Consider the following 20,120-nt stretch of genomic DNA (forward strand, 5'->3'; position numbering starts at 1 on the left):
GACTGAGCTGTTTTAGGTCCAGAGGGCAATTAGGTAACCTCTTGGGTCAGGAAACTGTTCAAGAAAGAAATACAGCACTGATAAAATATTTAGCATTTGTTGAAAAGGAAATCCATCCAAAATTCTTAAACCTTAATTTATCTTTATTACTAAAAATTATTTACTTTCTGATGATTTACTATCTAAACACATAAGCATATATTATCTACATGATATATATTTTTATTTACATACCTATATATGTAGATCTCTTTATTATAAAAAATTACATTTTACAGTTTATAAATCATATAGTTTTCCTGATATGTGTAAATATGTGTATATGTTCTCTAACATATATAAAATGTATTTAATCCTGCTCTTCCATGGACATTGGTAGTATCCACTTTGACACGGACATTGAGAGTATCTCACTTGAGAACAGAGTAATTTAATAATTATTGCCTAATTTTATTATTATTATTATTTTTATTATTATTATTTTTTTTTTGCGGTACGCGGGCCTCTCACTGTTGCGGCCTCTCCCGTTGCGGAGCACAGGCTCCGGATGCGCAGGCTCAGCGGCCATGGCTCACGGGCCCAGGCGCTCTGCGGCATGTGGGATCTTCCCGGACCGGGGCACGAACCTGTGTCCCCTGCATCAGCAGGCGGACTCTCAACCACTGCGCCACCAGGGAAGCCCTATTTTTAATTTTTATTTACTTTCAATATCTTTGTCTAAGATTATTTCTTCCCTCTTAAGAAAATGTTAATACTTCCCCATATAAAAACATGTAAACTTGACAAGCTTGAGTGGAAATTAGACTGAACTATGTTTACTATAGTAAGCAGTGATTTTTTTTTCCACCTCCCTTTTCTCTAGTTTGGAACTCAAATTAAATTAACATTATCGCTGCTTTAATTGCATCATGCCAGTATAAAAAAATGAAAGAAGTACTTTGACATTCGTAGTTTCTTATTTAAATGGCATATATTTCCAACTGGAATTACCTATCTGGTTTTCTATCATCTCTGCCTTTCCTGAAGGCTTGAGCCTAGTCTCAGATGCTCAAATCAATCCTGGCCTTTGGGGGCAGGGTGGGATAAAGGGTGGGAGTGGAATTTAAGTGGTGATAGTTAGGCCTGTACTTTAGTGGCTTAACAAGTTAAATCTTATATTGACCTTTTCCCTAGTTCTAGTAACTGGACTTCAACCTTCCTTGTACCACATTTCTGGCAAACAAATTTCTCTTCTTGATCATTTTCTTTATACCCAGTTCCTCAGTCTAACAAGGCTTTCACTCCAGGCTTTAAAAGCTTTTTCCTGTACCCCAGCTTCATTACCAGTTGGTAAACTGACCTGCCTACATATTTAGGCCTGCATATTTAGGTCTCTAATTTTCTTTGCTTCTAGATTTCCCACTGCCCTGCTCCTCCCCTGATCTTGTTGTCCTATGCCAGTGATGCAGGCCACTTCCCTTGACTGCCAGCTGCTTTCTGACCCATGCATCCCTCTGTGTATCATGTTCTGCCAGCTGAACATCCTCCTATCACCCCCAGTTAAGTTTATCCTGACCCTCCACATGTCCTATCATAGTCAGGAGATGTGACATAAAGAATTAAAATTTATAAATGTAAGGCAGCCTTATTTTGACACATGAAAAGCATGAGATTAGGAACAAAAAATTTTTTGAAAATAATCACTATGACACTATGATCTCTATGTACAGACTTAGAAAGTCTTAATGGAATGATAGATTACTGTGCTAATATGGCCAGCTATCAAAGAACCTTGCATGAATTTGCTACTCATGTATTAGTAAATCTGCTGAATTGAATGCAAACAAATGAAAAGAGATCTGTGATAATTCTTGGAACTCATATAGGTACCTGGAAAAGGAGGAGTTTGGAAAGTTTAAAAATACGGTTACTAATAAAAGTGAGGATAGTTCTTTATTCACCATAAACTGAATAATGAAGATCACAACACTGAGGCAAGTTTTATATTCTAGCACAGGGTTTGGCAAACTTCTCTAGAGGGCCAGATAATGAATACTCTGGGCTCTATTTCATCTACCCAGTTCTGCCACTGTGGCTTGAAAGCCAAGAAGTAAATAAATGGGCGTGGCTTGAAAAACAATAAGTAAATAAGTGGGTATGGCTATCTTCCAATAAAACTTCATTTATGGACCCTGGTATAAAAATTTCATATAATTTTCACATGTCACAAAATATTATTCTTCTTTTGATATATTTTCAGCCATTTTTTAAATATAAAAACTATTCTTAGCTCTGGGCTATATAAAAATAGGTGGTGGGACAAATGTGGCCCACTGGTTGGGTTGTAATTTGCCAACCTCTGTTCTAGTTTAATGCATATCTTCCCAGGCTTCCAACTGACTAGATATGTGTGTGTATGTTGTGTATGGGGGAACAGGGGCAGTGGAGAAACAAAAATGTTTTTGCATTTTTGAGAATAACTCATCTTTGCCTAAAAACATGCCTTTTACATTTTTAAAAATATCAAAATTTTGCTTGACTGTTTAGCAGCTAAGTTCTCCATTAGGGATGTAGAGAATTTTTTAAAACACTTTTGATTTTTATCAAATAATCAAAATGGAAATGGGAAGTAGCCAGTAGATTATCTGTAAACCTAAACAAAGCAAAAGCTTACAAAAGTCAAAAACTCTTGCAAAATGAGGTAAGATCCTGGAGAAGCTATTTCTACCATCTAACTCCTGTTTGATTCCCAAATGGTTAACTTTTGATTATAAAGTAACATACCTCTAAGTAACAACTCTAAAGGACCCAAGGGGGTGGTAGAAGTGAAACACTGCTCTCATTTATTTAATAGTCACCTTGTAAATAATCACCAATGCATCAGATCTCTATTGCTAAAAATAGCAGTTATGGGGCTGGAAGATTTTCATTATAAGGACAAGTAAACTTTGGAATGGATGCATAGCAAAGAATTATTTTCTATTATACAGAAGACTTATCTCCTATTTATTTACCAAAAAATAGGCTCAACTTGTCTGATAGGTTCTGGGACTTCATGTGAAATTACAGAGACGGAAAAAAATAATTAATGGGGGAGGGAGGAGTGCAGAAAAACAGATCCAAGTACTTGATACTTTGTTTTTTTCCAGTGCCCCTCCCATTTGTCACTTTCATCTCTCTCCCTTTCAGATTCATTCCATACTCTTTTCATTATATGTTGATCCTCTTGTCTCTCTTCCCTCATCTCCCCAGTTCCTCCTCCCTCATTCGTTTTTAAGCTCTTAGAAATCTCCCTTTCTTTTTGCTCTTCCTCTGTGGTATCTGCTGAAACCTTAGAGAAGTGATGTATTTTCTGAAACTTCTGTGGGTTTCTAAGTGACGCTGAGCATGCTCAGTCGCTAGGGCAGGTTTTGTCGCCAGCAGCTGCCCTGATTCGACCTCTCCAAAAATAGACATTTAACTCTCTGAACTGTTTAAGGATGTAATTCGTTTTGCTCTCTCTTCATTTTCAAGGTTCAAAGGAAAGCGGCGAGGATTCCAGGGGTCCCGTCGCCCCTACAGCCAATGAGGGGCCTGAGAGGGAGGAGCTTGGGGCTGCTTGGTGCAGCTTGAGCTTCTGAGGGAATCATCCTCACTAGACGCAGTGGAGTCTGAGCTGTGCTGCATGTCACAGAACAAAATCTTAAAAAATAAAAACAAAAAACAGAAGAGGAGAAACGCTGCAGAGTATGGAACGCTATAGAACTTTCTGAAACATTTGCTTGGGATTCCCGGGGAGCATGATCTTTTAAAACCAATTCTTTCTGAAGCCGGTTTGGGTAACTGGGAAAATGATACATATGCTAAATGCAGCAGCTGATCGAGTGAAATGGACCAGATCGAGGACTGCTAAAAGGGCTGCCTGCGTGGTGGCTGCAGCATATGCTCTGAAAACCCTCTGTCCCATCATTGGCAAGCGTTTAAAGCAATCTGGCCACTGGAAGAAAAAAGAAGCTTACCCGGCTGCAGAGAATAGAGAAATACTGCATTGCACCGAGGCCACTTGTAAAAAACCTTCGCCTGGAGTGAATGCAGATTTTTTCAAACAGCTACTAGAACTTCGGAAAATTCTCTTCCCTAAACTTGTGACCACTGAGACAGGATGGCTCTGCCTCCACTCGGTAGCTCTAATCTCAAGAACCTTTCTGTCTATCTATGTAGCTGGTTTGGATGGAAAAATCGTGAAAAGCATTGTGGAAAAGAAGCCTCGGACTTTCATCATCAAATTAATCAAGTGGCTTATGATTGCCATCCCTGCCACCTTTGTCAACAGTGCAATAAGGTACCTAGAGGGCAAATTGGCCTTGGCCTTCAGAACTCGCCTAGTCGACCATGCCTATGAAACCTATTTTACAAATCAGACTTATTATAAAGTGATCAATATGGATGGGAGGCTGGCAAACCCTGACCAGTCTCTTACTGAGGATATTATGATGTTCTCTCAATCTGTGGCTCACTTGTATTCCAATCTGACCAAACCTATTTTAGATGTAATCCTGACTTCCTATACGCTCATCAAGACTGCTACATCCAGAGGAGCAAGCCCAATTGGGCCCACCCTTTTAGCAGGGCTTGTGGTATATGCCACTGCTAAAGTGTTAAAAGCCTGCTCTCCCAAATTTGGTAAATTGGTGGCTGAAGAAGCTCATAGGAAAGGCTATTTGCGGTATGTGCACTCCAGAATTATAGCCAATGTTGAAGAAATTGCCTTCTACAGAGGACATAAGGTAAGAAAGAAATTAAGGTGACGGGTGAAATGTGAGACTGTTCAAGCTGCCACTGCAGTGCTAGATACCATCTGTTGTACTGTTGATGGACCAACTTCTTTAGGGTTTTAGATTCTTATGACATTCAAACCTGTATTAAAATATATGCTTCATTACCCTTTTTAATCACAAGCTGTTAAAGAATTATATGTAGAGTGCAAACTTTTCTAAAGTTTCATGAAAATAACATTTTCAGCATTCTAAAACAGTCTACTTAGTCTCAGTTATCCAAATATGCTCAGAATTATCTCTAAAGCATTTTCTTAAAACTGAAATCCTAAGTAGATGGTCCTAGAACATTGAAGAAAATATATGTTTAGAAACTAAGTAAACATACTTCCACTGAGATGGAAAATTTAGGATGGTATTGTTTGTTTGTTTGTTTATCAAGAGAAAAAAAAAGTGCTTTCATATGAAAGACAGGTGTGACAGTTTTGCATGCCTGGTCCATGATGGAGTTCCTCAGTTCTAAGAAGTGCAGGAGAGTGGCTTACAAATGGCATTTCCATTACTCTTAATGTTCAGTACCATGTTTTGACACAAATTAAAAAAGGTAATGAAATGAAATTTTGTCTAGCTTAGAGGGAAAAGCTAAGATTAGAGATGAAGAGGCAAAAAGGAGCTCCAGAATGTTATTTTTAAATATTAAAGATTTTCAACATTAAGCAGGTCCCTTAAATAGTTAACCTGATTACATAAACTTGCAGTACATTAAAGACTTTTTAAGGTGATGCATTTGAAATCTTAATACAAATGACTTGGCAAATGAAATAGTAAGTTATTCTAAAGTTGAAATGGTATTATAATTAAAAAGCAGAATTATTTAATTTTGAAACATCATCAATAACAACAAAAAAAAATTTTATAGTAGTACCAATCTGAAGAAGAAAATTTAAAGCAAATTTAGGACTTCTATTCCCACTTGAAAATTGGCTTATATGTTGTAGTAATCATATTTATGTCATTCTTGAATCACTGAGCTCAGTGATATAAATTATAGCATGTTATAGGCTTCTTGCATTTAAGACAAAACCCAGTAAATTGAGTTAATTCAAAAGTGGAGTCTAATTACACATATACATGTCTTGTGTTTATTTTCAGATATTTTTGCTATAATCAAAAAGGATAAGGTTCTAACTGTTTATTCATGTCTTATGGCATATCATTTAATTTTAACATCTTATACATATAAATTTGAAAACATAAGTATAAATCACTTGTATATATTTATATTTAACATTATATTTACTGAATATCGACATTTAAAAAATAATATAGGTGTGATTACAACTAAGTAATGACTAATTCTGACATTAATCTGTATTTATTGGTTGTTAGAATCACAGATAATAGTATACTAAGTAAAACAAAATAATATGTAATTATCTTTAAAGAAAGTCCTCAAACATACGTTATTTATTTTTATAGTTCATACTAGGTTAATTCTTATCTCTTTTTGTCTCCATAGGTAGAAATGAAGCAACTCCAGAAAAGTTACAAAGCTTTAGCAAATCAGATGAACCTCATTTTATCCAAACGTTTGTGGTACATTATGATAGAGCAGTTCTTGATGAAGTATGTTTGGAGCAGCAGTGGACTAATTATGGTGGCTCTACCTATTATCACTGCAACTGGCTTTGCAGATGGTGGTAATGGCATTTATGCTTAATATTAAATATATGTTTCTGATTATTTCTCTTTAAGGTGTCACTGCTGGAGTTATGTCAGTGAATTGTGTAGTCATCATTCTATAGTCCTTAATGGTCAGAAACAATGGCAGACTTTGCAACATCCAGTAATAAGACCAGCAATATGAAAGAAGTGACTCAAAAGACCTTTCCAGTTCTGTGATATTTCAGAAACCTCTGATGTAGTGTTTTTGGGAGATGATCTTGAGCAATTTTAATTATACGGCCTAATATAGAATGATTCTCTAGTTTACAGTTCAACTCAACACAAATTAATACCTTCAAAAGGAGTATAATAGAAAGTCTCCCCATGTGTTGTAAATTTCAGTCCTGCACATAGCATGCATTTAGTCTATAAATATTCTATAATTAGATCTGCCCTGATTTGTGATTTGAATAGTTGGTTGACTACATAAGACAACTAATAATACTGTTTCAGGGAGAGCTTCATGCCATGGAACAAGGTCTCCTCTACTTGTAGGTAATATAGAAAACCTCCTATTTGGTGGTATTGTGGGGATAGGGATTGTCAAGTTTCAGGGGTCTAATTCTATCCTACCACTGTCCCAGTGTTTTTTTTAATCAACATTTTTCATCCTTTGGAACAACTAAGAAAGATAAAGACAAGGAGGACAATATTAAAATGTTATGTAATACTTGAGATGGGAGTTTGGGTCTTAATTGGCAGGACAAAAGGGGATTAATTAAAGAAGCAGCATTTTCCTCTCTTTTTCCAAAGTAAAATATTCCCCCTCCTCTTTAAAAACCACTTGACCAAAATTGGTCTTAGTGTTGAAAGAGCTAGACAAAAACATGGACTTTGTGGTGAGACAGAGCTTTGCTCAAGTCTTTGCTTTCCCTCTTTCTGTCTGTGTCCTTTTAGTCATGTTAATTAAACTGTCTAAACCTCAGTTTCCTCATCTGTAAAATGAGAATCAGAAAGGCTACTTCAGAGTGGGGTGGTGAGGATTTAGTAGAATAATGTATCAAGAGCATGTATCAAGAATATTGACATGGTGACAATTATTGCCTAGAAAACAAAAGGCAACACTAAGAAAAATGTAACAGAATTCACACTATTTTACAGTTATTTTTGGTGTAGAACTAAGTATTAATAGTTATTTGTTTGAAGTCATCCAATAAAAACAAGTAAAAAATTACATATGCTTTAATATTTTAAAACAGTGCTTTAATGCTTTACCAACTCTCACAAAAACACCTGTCAAATTTGAGTCATTCTTAACCTAAAATTGTTCATTTTGGTAAAGTAGGATTTGTCCATCCCTTGTGGTAAGTGCTATACATATACCAAATGTACTGTGCAACTCAAGTGTCTAATAGTGTATTTAGACCACTAGGAAAACTGAATTTTATCTGTTTATTTAATGTTTTCAAAATTTGTTTTAATCATTTTTAAAAGCTTCTATTGAAAAAGGCATTGTTAGCATTTTTAGATTTAATCCTTTCATAATGAAATAAAATAAATTGCTTTTTCAAAAGAGTATTAGAGAAAAAAACACAAAAATGTATGGTCTTAAGATTAGTTTTACTAAGAAATTTAACAAAATTGTCAGATATTCATAGTGAATACCTATCCATCAGTGTATGGATATTTTAAAAGTTTCATGTATAATGTATATTAGAAACTACCCCAGTGACAAAATTATGGTGGTGTTCTGTTAGCCTTTGGAAGAACCGGTCTTATTAGAAAACCCTGGAGTATTCAACATAGAACAGAGAAAATGCAGCTATTAATGGTGACAAATTAACCCCACAGAGACCAGTAAGAAGTAAACAATGTATGCAAACAATCTAACAATCTTCTGTAGGTGATGTAATAAGATATTTTAAAATAAATCCTACAAATCTTGAAAATACAATAGTAAATTAAAGAAACAGCGTTAAAATTTTAGATTGAAATTGTGATAATAATCACATTGATGCAAGTGAAAGAAAATAATTCTTAAAGCTTCTTTTCAAAACAAAATTTTATAAAAAGAAAAGCAATGTAAGAATTTCATAGAAGAATAAAATGAATTCATATGATAATATTAAGAGAGTGTGTCTTGATATCTTCTATAATTTCTAAGGTTACTGTGTGTATGCTTATAATGTTCATATGTATGTATTTATGAAATATATTTGACTTATGATGACATACCACATGAAAACACTAAGTTATCATTTTACTCAGACAAAATAATTAAGTTTTTTTTTAGATAATGATATTATCTTTGAGGCTTTAGGTCTTGGAATTAAATACTATCTATCCTAATCTAGTCTTCAATCTTAATTTATACTTATGCCCTGAGTTGTCTCTTACATTAGAGATAAATTAAGCGCATGATAGTACATATTTTAATGCAAAAATAGATGGGAAAAAATGGATGAATAAGAGGGATGGCAAAGAGGAAAGGGAGAAAAAGCAGAAAAGAGGAAAGAAAGAGAAGAGTAAAGGAAGAAACAGGCCACTGTTCAAATCTTGACTCTGCTATTTAGTAGTTATCCATCCTTAAGAAAGTTACAGAAACTTTATATGCCTCAGTTTTCCTTTCTTAACTATTGGAATAATAATATATATTTTACAGAATTGTTATGAAATTATAAATAATGTATTTCATGTGCCTTGAAACAGTCCATGGCAAATAGTAAGAATTTAGGTGGAAGCAACGGTTAATATTTATTACATTCTTACTATGCGGGCTCTGGTATCAGATTGCCTGGGTTCAAATGCTGGCTCTTTTGCTTATTGGGCTGTGACTTTGGACAAATCATTTAACCTTTTTGTGCTTCAGTTTCCCCATTTCCAAGATGGGGGAAATTATAGCAGGGTTGCTATGAAGATTAAGGAAGATTCCATGTGTAAAATTTATAGCAATGCCTGCATCATAGGAAATGCTCAATAGATGTTTGCTGGCCTGATCATTGTTAAAAGAGCAAGGCATTTGAAAGTGATTAGGAAGTTGGAGGTAAAGATGCAAATAGGAATAGCCTACATAAATTGTTTGAGAGGAGAAAAGAAAAACAGTTCTGGAGTAGATTGGTTACACCATCTAGCTACAACTTTAAGTAAAATCTTGTGGTAAGGACAGGATTATGTTTATATTCAACTTCACATTACAAAACTGCATATGGTATCATGTCATTTTCATGTCAGAAGCGGAGCTTACAGGTGATCTAGTCTGGAGCCCCAGGCATGCCTAAGATCACACAAATGGTTAGTGAAAGCACTAAGGATAGAAGACATTATGTAGTTCCTTGTGCTTTGCTTTTTTCCCCTTCACTATGCTGCCTCTATATTAGCTATATTAGAACTTATTCTATAAGGGACTTAACTTATTTGAGACCAAGTAATCATGGGAGCAAACGGTTGAAAAAGGCATTGAAATAGTTGATTTTGTATCATCTCTATTATCTGTATAGAGAACATTACCCCTTTATTTGCTTCATATTAAGAGAAAGACTGAAATTATGTGAAGAAAATAGTTACTTGGGAGCTATAATCTCAGTTGTTTAATGTTATAGGCCACTTCCACTTTTCTTCTCTTTATGTCAAGAGCAGTTCTGGGCAAGGCCAGGGAAAGCTACTTATAGGTCTCTCCTGCCAGACCTTATTACAGACACCTAACGAGTAGGGAAGAGAGCAGCTAAGCCACTGGCACTGCCAGTGTTGGTAATCTGCTAGTGTGAGGTGGCACATCAGAAGTAGCAACTGAGAGATACTGTTCTTAGGAATAGAACTATATTCTACCCATCACCCTAGTAACATGGGTGATGTTTGTATTCTCAAAATGTACCTGCAACAAGATTCTATCCATAGCTCCTGCTGCATTAGTATGTCTCATATTCCTATGTCAAATTATTCGAATAAAATGTTATATTATAGGTCAGTTTAGATATGATTACTCTCCTGTCGACCAATAACAGTAATTATCAATATATATCAAAGACATACTTTTAGTTGTAAGTAGCTATGCATATATGTAGTTATGATTTTAAAGTATAACACATATCTCAACAAGACACAATCATTAGTGTACCACTCAACCAATTGTCACAAAGTTAAGACATATACATAATCACGACTCAGAAGAAATAGAACCTTACCTTCATCCCAGAAGCCTCCATACCCCTTCCCAGTCCTATCCTCATCATTAGCCCCGCACCCCAACTCCACTTACTCCTGCCCTTGCCATGCCACAGCAAAGATAATTATTTTACTGACCATTCATTAATATTTACTGGTTTTTTAATCTTCTATAAATAGTATCGTACAGTATGCATGAGCATTCTAGTCGCTCCACATCTTTGTCAATGTTTGACGTCAGTCTTTTTCGTTTAGGCATTTTTTTCAGCTTAGGCATATGGTGAGTGTATAGTGGTACTTTACTGTGGTCTTAGTTTTAACTTCTTTGATGACTAATAAGATTAAGCACTTTTTATTCATTTATTGGCCATTTGGATAGCTGTTCTTATGAAGTGCTGATAATTTTTAAAATTAATTTTAAATTAGCTTATCTGTTTTTTTCTTATTGATTTGTGAAAGCTGTTATGTATTCTGTAATAAGTCTTTTGTCAGACACACACACACAAAATCTCAAATATCTTTTCCCACTTGATTCTTCCTTTTTCAGTCTCCTAACAGCGTCCAAGAGAAGTTATCATTTTAATATAGTTCAATTTATCAATCATTTTCTTTGTGGTTAATGGTTTTATGTCCTGTTTAAGAAACATTTGTCTAACCCAAGGTCATAAAGGTACTCTCCAATTTTATCTTTTAGAAATTTATTGGTTTTTCTTTTCACATTGATATCATCAATCTATTTAGAGTTGATATTTATATATGGTATGAAGTAGGGTAAGGCTATAGTTTTTGCTGAGATTTGTCAAGATGACAAAGGTAAAATGTAAATGAAATTAAATAAACTCAGATTAGAAAAGCAAAGGATAAAAGTACAAAAGAATAGCCTACTTTTTTAACTTTTAAAAATTAATAGACTTAAACCTGAGTTATAAAATTCTTTCTCATCTTTTCAGTGAAATAGCAACAGATGTGACTGTTTCAGTACATACTTATTATTAGCAGTGATGAAAAGTAGCAGTAAAATGAGCAGATATGTTAACTATTAAATCCTTAAATGTGGAACTTTTGAAAAAATATTTTAAATATTTGGTGAGGAAAATGAAATATGTTTACCTAGGATACAAAATAGGCGAGTGCTTTAGGTCATGAATTTATATCTCTGACACTAAGGAATCTGGCCTTGTCATAGAAGTTATTTGCTTAATGTGTACATGACAAAATACTCTTGCACTGCTCTCAAACTACCTGCCAAAGAAAAACCAGTAGAATAAGTCAAATGAAGTCTTTCCAGAGCTATTTGTAATTTTGTTACAAATTTGTAATTTTGAAAGCATGGAGAAAACCCAGTAGATAATAGTCTGCCAAAGCAACATAGAAATTACCATGCCATACCAAACACCAGTCCATCTGTGCTAGTGTTATTTCTTTTTTGAATTTTATTTTATTTATTTTTATACAGTAGGTTCTTATTAGTTATCTGTTTTATACATATCAGTGTATACATTTCAATCCCAATCTCCCAATTCATCCCACCACAACCCCTGGGCTTTCCCCCCATGTTGCTCATACGTTTGTTCTCTACACCTGTGTCTCTATTTCTGCCTTGCAAACTGGTTCGTCTGTACCATTTTTCTAGATTCCACATACATGCATTAATATACGATATTTGTTTCTCTTTTTTTGACTTGCTTCACTGTGTATGACAGTCTCTAGGTCCATCCATATCTCTACAAATGACCCATTTTCATTCCTTTGTGTGGCTGAGTAATATTCCATTGTATATGTGTACCACATCTTCTTTATCCATTCATCTATCAATGGGCATTTAGGTTGCTTCCGTGACCTGGCTATTGTAAATAGTGCTGCAGTGAACACTGGGGTGCATGTGTCTTTTTGAATTATGTTTTTTTCTGGGTATATGCCCAGTAGTGGGATTGCTGGGTCGTATGGTAGTTCTATTTTTAGTTTTTTAAGGAACCTCCATACTATTATCCATAGTGGCTGTATCAATTTATATTCCCACCAACAGTGCAAGAGGGTTCCCTTTTTTCCACACCCTCTCCAGCATTTATTGTTTGTAGATTTTTTGATGATGGCCATTCTAACCAGTGTGTGGTGATACCTCATTGTAGTTTCGATTTGCATTTCTCTAATTAGTGATGTTGAGCAGCTTTTCATGTGTCTCTTGGCCATCTGTATGTCTTGTTTAGAGAAATGTCTATTTAGGTCTTGTGCCCACTTTTTGATTGGGTTGTTTCTTTTTTTAATATTGAGCTGCATGAGCTGTTTGTATATTTTGGAGATTAATCCTTTGTCCATTGATTTGTTTGCAAATGTATTCTCCTATTCTGGGGGTTGTCTTTTTGTCTTGTTTATAGTTTCCTTTGCTGTGCAAAAGCTTTTAAGTTTCAGTAGGTCTCATTTGTTTATTTTTGTTTTTTATCCATTACTCTACGAGGTGGGTCAAAAAAGATCTTGTGTGATTTATGTCAAAGAGTGTTCTTCCTATGTTTTCCTCTAAGAGTTTTAGAGTGTCCGGTCTTACATTTACGTCTTTAATCCATTTTGAGTTTATTTTTGTGTATGGTGTTAGGAAGTGTTCTAGTTTCATTCTTTTACATGTAGCTGTCCAGTTTTCCAGGACCACTTATTAAAGAGACAGTCTTTTCTCCATTGTATATCCTTGCCTCCTTTGTCATAGATTAGTTGACCATAGGTGTGTGGTTTTATCTCTGGGCTTTCTATCCTGTTCCATTGATCTGTATTTCTGTTTTTGTGCCAGTACCATATTGTCTTGATTACTGTAGCTTTGTAGTACAGTCTGATGTCAGGGAGCCTGATTCCTCCAACTCTGTTTTTCTTTCTGAAGATTGCTTTCACTATTGGGGATCTTCTGAATTTCCATACAAATTGTGAAATTTTTTGTTCTAGTTCTGTGAAAAATGCCACAGGTAATTTGATAGGGATTGCATTGAATCTGTAGGTTGCTTTGGGTAGTATAGTCATTTTCACAATATTGATTCTTCCAATCCAAGAACATGATATATCTCTCCATCTGTTTGTGTCATCTTTTTTTTAACACCTTTATTAGAGTATAATTGCTTTACAATGGTGTGTTAGTTTCTGCTTTAAAACAAAGTGAATCATCTACACATATACATATATCCCCATATCTCCTCCCTCTTGTGTCTACCTCCCACCCTCCTTATCCCACCCCTCTAGGTGGTCACAAAGCACGGAACTGATCTCCCTGTGCTATGCGGCTGCTTCCCACTAGCTATTTTACATTTGGTAGTGTATATATGTCCACTTTGATTTGTTTCATCAGTGTCTTATAGTTTTCTGAGTACAGGTCTTTACCTCCTTAGGTAGGTTTATTCCTAGGTATTTTATTCTTTTTGTTGCAATGGTGAATGGGATTGTTTCCTTAATTTCTCTTTCTGATCTTTCATTGTTAGTGTATAGGAATGCAAGAGATTTCTGTGTGCTAATTTTGTATCCTGCTACTTTACCAAATTCATTGATAAGCTCTAGTAGTTTTCTGGTGGCATCTTTAGGATTCTGTATGTATAATATCATGTCATCTGCAAACAGTGACAGTTTTACTTCTTCTTTTCCAATTTGTATTTCTTTTTCTTCTCTGATTGCTGTGGCTAGGACTTCCAAAACTATGTTGAATAATAGTGGACATCCTTGTCTTTTTCCAGACCTTAGTGGAAATGCTTTCAGTTATTCACCATTGAGAATGATGTTTGCTGTGGGTTTGTCATATACGGCCTTTATTATGTTGAGGTAGGTTCCCTCTATGCCCACTTTCTAGAGAGTTTTTATCATAAATCGGTGTTGAATTATGTCAAAAGCTTTTTCTGCATCTATTGAGATGATCATACTGGTTTTATTCTTCAGTTTGTTAATATGGTGTATCACATTGATGGATTTGTGTATATTTAAGAATCCTTGCATTCCTGGGATAAATCTCACTTGATCATGGTGTATGATCCTTTTAATGTGTTTTTATATTCTGTTTGCTAGTATTTTTTTGAGGATTTTTGCATCTATATTCATCAGTGATATTGGTCTGTAATTTTCTTTTTTTGTAGTATCTCTGTCTGGTTTTGGTATCAGGGTGATGGTAGCCTCATAGAAGGAGATTGGGAGTGTTCCTTCCTCTGTAATTTTTGGAAGAGTTTGAGAAGGATGCTGTTAGCACTTCTCTAAATGTTTGATAGAATTCACATTTAAAGCCATCTGGTCCTGGACTTTCATTTGTTGGAAGATTTGTAATCATAGTTTCAGTTTCATTACTTGTGATTTGTCTGTTCATATTTTCTATTCCTTCCTGGTTCAGTCTTGGAAGGTTATACCTTTCTAGGAATTTGTCCATTTCTTCCATGTTGTCCATTTTATTGGCATAGGGTTGCTTGTAGTAGTCTCTTATGATGCTTTGTATTTCTGCGGTGTCCATTGTAATTTCTCCTTTTTCATTTCTAATTTTATTGATTTGAGTCCTCTCAGTCTTTTTCTTGATGAGTCTGGCTAAAGATTTATCAAGTGTGTTTATCTTCTCAAAGAACCAGCTTTTAGTTTTATTGATCTTTGCTATTGTTTTCTTTGTTTCTATTTCATTTATTTCTGATCTGATCTTTATGATTTCTTTCCTTCTCCTAACTTTGGGTTTTGTTTGTTCTTTCTCTAGTTCCTTTAGGTGTAAAGCTGATTGTTGATTTGAGATTTTTCTTGTTTCCCGAGGTAGGCTTGTATAGCTATAAACTTCCCTCTTAGAACTGCTTTTGCTGCATCCCATAGGTTTTGGATCATTGTATTTCCATTGTATTTTGTCTCTAGGTAGTTTTTGATTTCCTCTTTGATTTCTTCAGTGATCTCTTGATCATTTAGTAACATATTGTTTTGCCTCCTTGTGTTCGTGTTTTTTTACGATTTTTTCCCTGTAATTCATTTCTAATCTCATAGCATTGTGGTCAGAAAAGATGCTTGATATGATTTCAAATTTCTTAGATTTACCAAGGCTTGATTTTTGACCCAAAGTGTGATCTATCCTTGAGAATGTTCTGTGTGCACTTGAGAAGAAAGTGTAATCTGCTGTTTTCGGATGGAATGTCATAAATATCAATTAAAGCTATCTGGTCTATTGTGTCATTTAAAGCTTCTGTTTCCTTATTAATTTTCTGTATGGATGATCTGTCCATTGGTGTAAGTAAGGTGTTAAAGTCCCCCACTATTATTGTGTTACTGTTGATTTCCTCTCTTATAGCCATTAGCATTTGCCTTATGTATTGAGGTGCTCCTATTTTGGGTGCATTTATATTTATAATTGTTTTATCTTCTTTTTGGATTGGTCACTTGATCATTATGTAGTGTCCTTCCTTTTCTCTTATAACACTCTTTAATTTAAAGTCTATTTTATTTGATACGAGCATAGGTACTCAAACTTTCTTTTGATTACTATTTGCATGGGATATCTTTTTCCATCCCCTCACTTTCCATCTGTATGTGTCCCTACGTCTGAAGTGGGTCTCTTGTAGACAGCATATATATGGGTCTTGTTTTTGTATCCATTCAGTGAGCCTGTGTCCTTTGGTTGGAACTTTTAATCCATTCTCTTTTAAGGTAATTATCGATATGTATGTTCCTATTACCATTTTCTTAATTATATTGGGTTTGTTTTTGTAGGTCCTTTTCTCCTCTTGTGTTTTCTGCTTAGAGAAATTCCTTTAGCATTTGTTGTAGAGCTGGTTTGGTGGTGCTGAATTCTCTTAGCTTTTGCTTGTCTGTGAAGCTTTTGCTTTCTCCGTTAAATCTGAATGAGATCCTTGTCGGCTATAGTAGTCTTGGTCGTAGGTTCTTCCCTTTCATTACTTTAAATATATCATGCTACTCCCTCTGGCTTGTAGAGTTTCTGCTGAGAAATCAGCTGTTAACCTTATGGGAGTTCCCTTGTATGTTAGTTGTCATTTTTCCCTTGTTGCTTTTAATAATTTTTCGTTGTCTTTAATTTTTTTCAATTTGGTGACTATGTGTTCAGCATGTTTCTCCTTGGGTTTATCCTGACTGAGACTCTCTGTGCTTCCTGGACTCAGGTGGCTATTTCCTTTCCCATATTAGGGAAGTTTTCAACTATAATCTCTTCAAATATTTTCTCAGGTCCTTTCTCTCTCTCTTCTCCTTCTCAGACCCCTGTAATGCGAATGTTGCTGTGTTTAATGCTATCCCAGAGGTCTCTTAGGCTGTCCTCATTTCTTTTCATTCTTTTTTCTTTATTCTGTTCCATGGCGGTGAATTCCACCATTCTGTCTTCCAGGTAACTTATCTGTTCTTCTGCCTCAGTTATTCTGCTATTGATTCCTTCTAGTGTATTTTTCATTTCAGTTATTGTACTATTCATCTCTGTTTGTTTGTTCTTTAGTTCTTCTAGGTGTTTGTTCTTTAAATCTTCTAGGTCTTTGTTAAACATTTCTTGTACCTTCTCAATCTTTGCCTCCATTCTTTTTACGAGGTCCTGGATCATCTTCACTGTCATTATTCTGAATTCTTTTTCTGGTACGTTGCCTATCTCCACTTCATTTAATTGTTTTTCTGGCGTTTTATCTTGTTCCTTCATCTGGTACATAGTTGTTTGCCTTTTCATTTTGTCTGTCTTTCTGTGAGTGTGTTTTTTGTTTCACAAGCTGCAGTATTGTAGTTCTTTTCTTCTGATCAGTTTTATTTCTTCTTAACAGAGGCTATCAGTGAAAGCTATTATTCAAACTACTTTTAACCCAAATTCATAAAATCCCATAATTATTTTAGATCATCAGCCAGATTCTCTGAGCCAAAACTATTCTTAGCACTTTAACTGATACAGCAGTTACTATTTTGGTAGCTTGCAAGAATCCTTTGTTAATTTTTTGTGGCTATCTAAATTTTATCCCACATTTAAATGTGTTTAAGAATATCTACATTCTGTTCCCAGCCATTTTAGCCATTCAGGTCTTTCTCTCATCACTTATACTAACAGTCAAAGCCTTTCTTTTTTCATTCTTCAAGGAAACAGACTAACTTCAAGGGAACTAAAGATAGTTTTCTAGAGCAGTACTTAACTCTAGAACTGGGAGGTTCCCATGAACTCATGGTTTTTCTGATACACAAGTAAAATCAGTGCTTAACACCAACCCATACTGTAACTTGACCAGGTTATTATTCAATTGGCATTGCTTGAAATTTCCCTTCTTTGAGACATTGCTTATGCTGTACTTGTGATCTTTTAAAATTGTATGCAGTCTTCAAGGCCTCACTCCCAGTCTACTCCTCCATGAAGCATTTCTTGTCTCTTGCAGAGAAATTATTTTTGCATCCTTCAAATGTGTCATATTAACTCTCCTCATAGGCTGCCCTGCATTGTTATTTGGGAACTTGTCTTCTTTCTCCTATCAAACTGTAAGCTTCCTAAGGAAAGAATCTGAAAATTACATTTAATCCTTGCATATCCTGTAACACCTTGCCTAATTTCTTGTAAATCCTGCTGTTCAGTAAATATCTGCTGAGTGAATTTTACCTTATATTTTGCATGGATCTCTTTCAAACTCAGCTGAGCTGTCTATGAGCAAGTAAAGGTGAAAGTATCCAGTAGTTATAGCAGGGCACATGTTAAATATTTGCATGTCATGGAGAAAAAAAAAAAACCTTTTCACTGAGATAAATCCAAGCAAAATAAATAGCAAAGTGGGCTCATGGCTATTTATATTATTCTAATTTCTTCATTAATTTACAGCTTTCAATTTAGAATTTTGGTGATAGTCCATAGAAAGACTGGATAGAGAATCAAACTGCTGCCAAGATTAAAGTAATGACCTGGAAAGAATAATTTTAAAGAATAATACTAAATGGAGTAGATAATAATAACAATAATAACAATAACACTTAGAGAAAGTAATAACACCTAACATTTAAGAGCAATTATTATAAACTATGGATTAGGCTAACACTTTGTTTACATTTCCCCTTTAAATCTCACAACAACCCTCTGAGATAGAATTGTTTGAGATAGTACTATTAATTCCCTCATTTACACATGAGGAAGTAGCATGGAGAAGATTAGTGGCTTGCTCTACTAACCTTACTACTTGCCAATAAGTAGTAGAGTCTGGACTCTAACCTAGTCTGACTTCTGGCTTTTAACCATAATTCTGCGTTGACAGTAATTTAGGATATTTATCTATCCATCCATCCATTCAATACACATTAAGGAGTATTGTGTTCTAGACACTCTGGTGAGTACTAGGAATAATGAATAAAATACAGTCTTGCCCCTTAAAGAACTTATAGTCCACTGGAAAAGCCAGACAAGTGTTTCCAGGGAAACCTGTACTAAAGAGTTAACTCTTTAAGAAAGAGCTTGGCAAAAAAGAAAGTATATTAAAGTCAGAAAATATTATATATGCAAATACCAGAGAGTAAGCAGAATATTGCATGGTTGGGGTGTTGCTAAACTGTAGGGTGAAAGTTGAAACAGGTAGACAGAGCTAGATTATGAGGGTCAGCTACTTTGCATTTCTATTAAAGAAATCACACTTGAAATATTTGCTTAGATTCTAGTTAATGGTATTTTATTGACTGAATCAGTAGTATTTTATTACCTAGCTCTAATAAGGGCAGGACGTTGACTTTGGTAAGGGTTGAAAGAATGCTAAATGAAAATAGTCTTAATTCCTATAGATTTAATTCTTCTAACTCTCCTTCTAGAAAAATAATAAGACAAAGGAAGATTTAAATAAAATCTGGTACAAACACTATTTTTTAAATAATTCATTAATTTCTAGGAAATTGCTGATACTAATGAAAAATTTTCATGCGGTTGTTTTAGTCACAGTCTCATAGTACAAAACAAAACATTTAGTTACTTAAAAAATTCAACAGTTTTGTAATTTGCTTTTAGATCTAGAGGATGATCGAAAGCAAGCTATGGTTAGTGAGCGGACAGAAGCATTTACCACTGCTCGAAATTTATTGGCCTCTGGAGCTGATGCTATTGAAAGGATTATGTCTTCATACAAAGAGGTACTTGCATTTCTTGTTATCAATTTGATTAAAATAAGATATATGGAAATCAAGCAAAAATGTAAATTACCACATATGTTTATTATTTTGGAAACATCTTTTCTCTACCAAAAATTGCTAAGAGTATAATCAAGATAAAGGACAACAACTCCCAAGTCTATTGCTGCTAATACCTTTCAGTTTTTACACTCTCAATTGTCAACTCCTTTTTCTGTCTATAGTATGACATATTTGCTCTTAAATTTTACTAAAATGTCCTTTGGTATGGATTTTGGAGCCAGAGTGCCTAAATCTAAATTCTTGCTGCAGTATTTACAAATTATATGAACTTGACCTGTTTGTGTCTGTTTCTTCATCTGTAAAATGGGGATAATGATAGTGATGACTTTGTAGAGTTGTTTTGATAGTAAGCACTTTAATAAGTGTTAGCCAATAATATTACTTATATACCTTGCAAACTTTTACTTATACTTCAGGACAAGTCAAGCCTTACCAACCATGTATAAAAAA

The 20,120-nt window shown here is 34.7% G+C and overlaps 1 protein-coding gene across 1 annotated transcript in view; it reads left to right on the plus strand.

Moving 5' to 3' along the window:
* Positions 1-3,525: 3,525 nt before the first annotated feature.
* ABCD2 (ATP binding cassette subfamily D member 2) overlaps positions 3,526-20,120 on the plus strand; it is an 80,206-nt gene continuing 63,611 nt past the window's right edge. Inside the window, exons 1-3 of the mRNA XM_033865646.2 lie at positions 3,526-4,745; positions 6,253-6,433; positions 19,489-19,610. Coding sequence (XP_033721537.1) covers positions 3,810-4,745; positions 6,253-6,433; positions 19,489-19,610 — 1,239 coding nt within the window. The 5' untranslated portion in view covers positions 3,526-3,809. The remainder of the gene's footprint in view (positions 4,746-6,252; positions 6,434-19,488; positions 19,611-20,120) is intronic.

Source organism: Tursiops truncatus, chromosome 11 (assembly GCF_011762595.2).
Source record: "Tursiops truncatus isolate mTurTru1 chromosome 11, mTurTru1.mat.Y, whole genome shotgun sequence".
Taxonomy (NCBI): Eukaryota; Metazoa; Chordata; class Mammalia; order Artiodactyla; family Delphinidae; genus Tursiops; species Tursiops truncatus.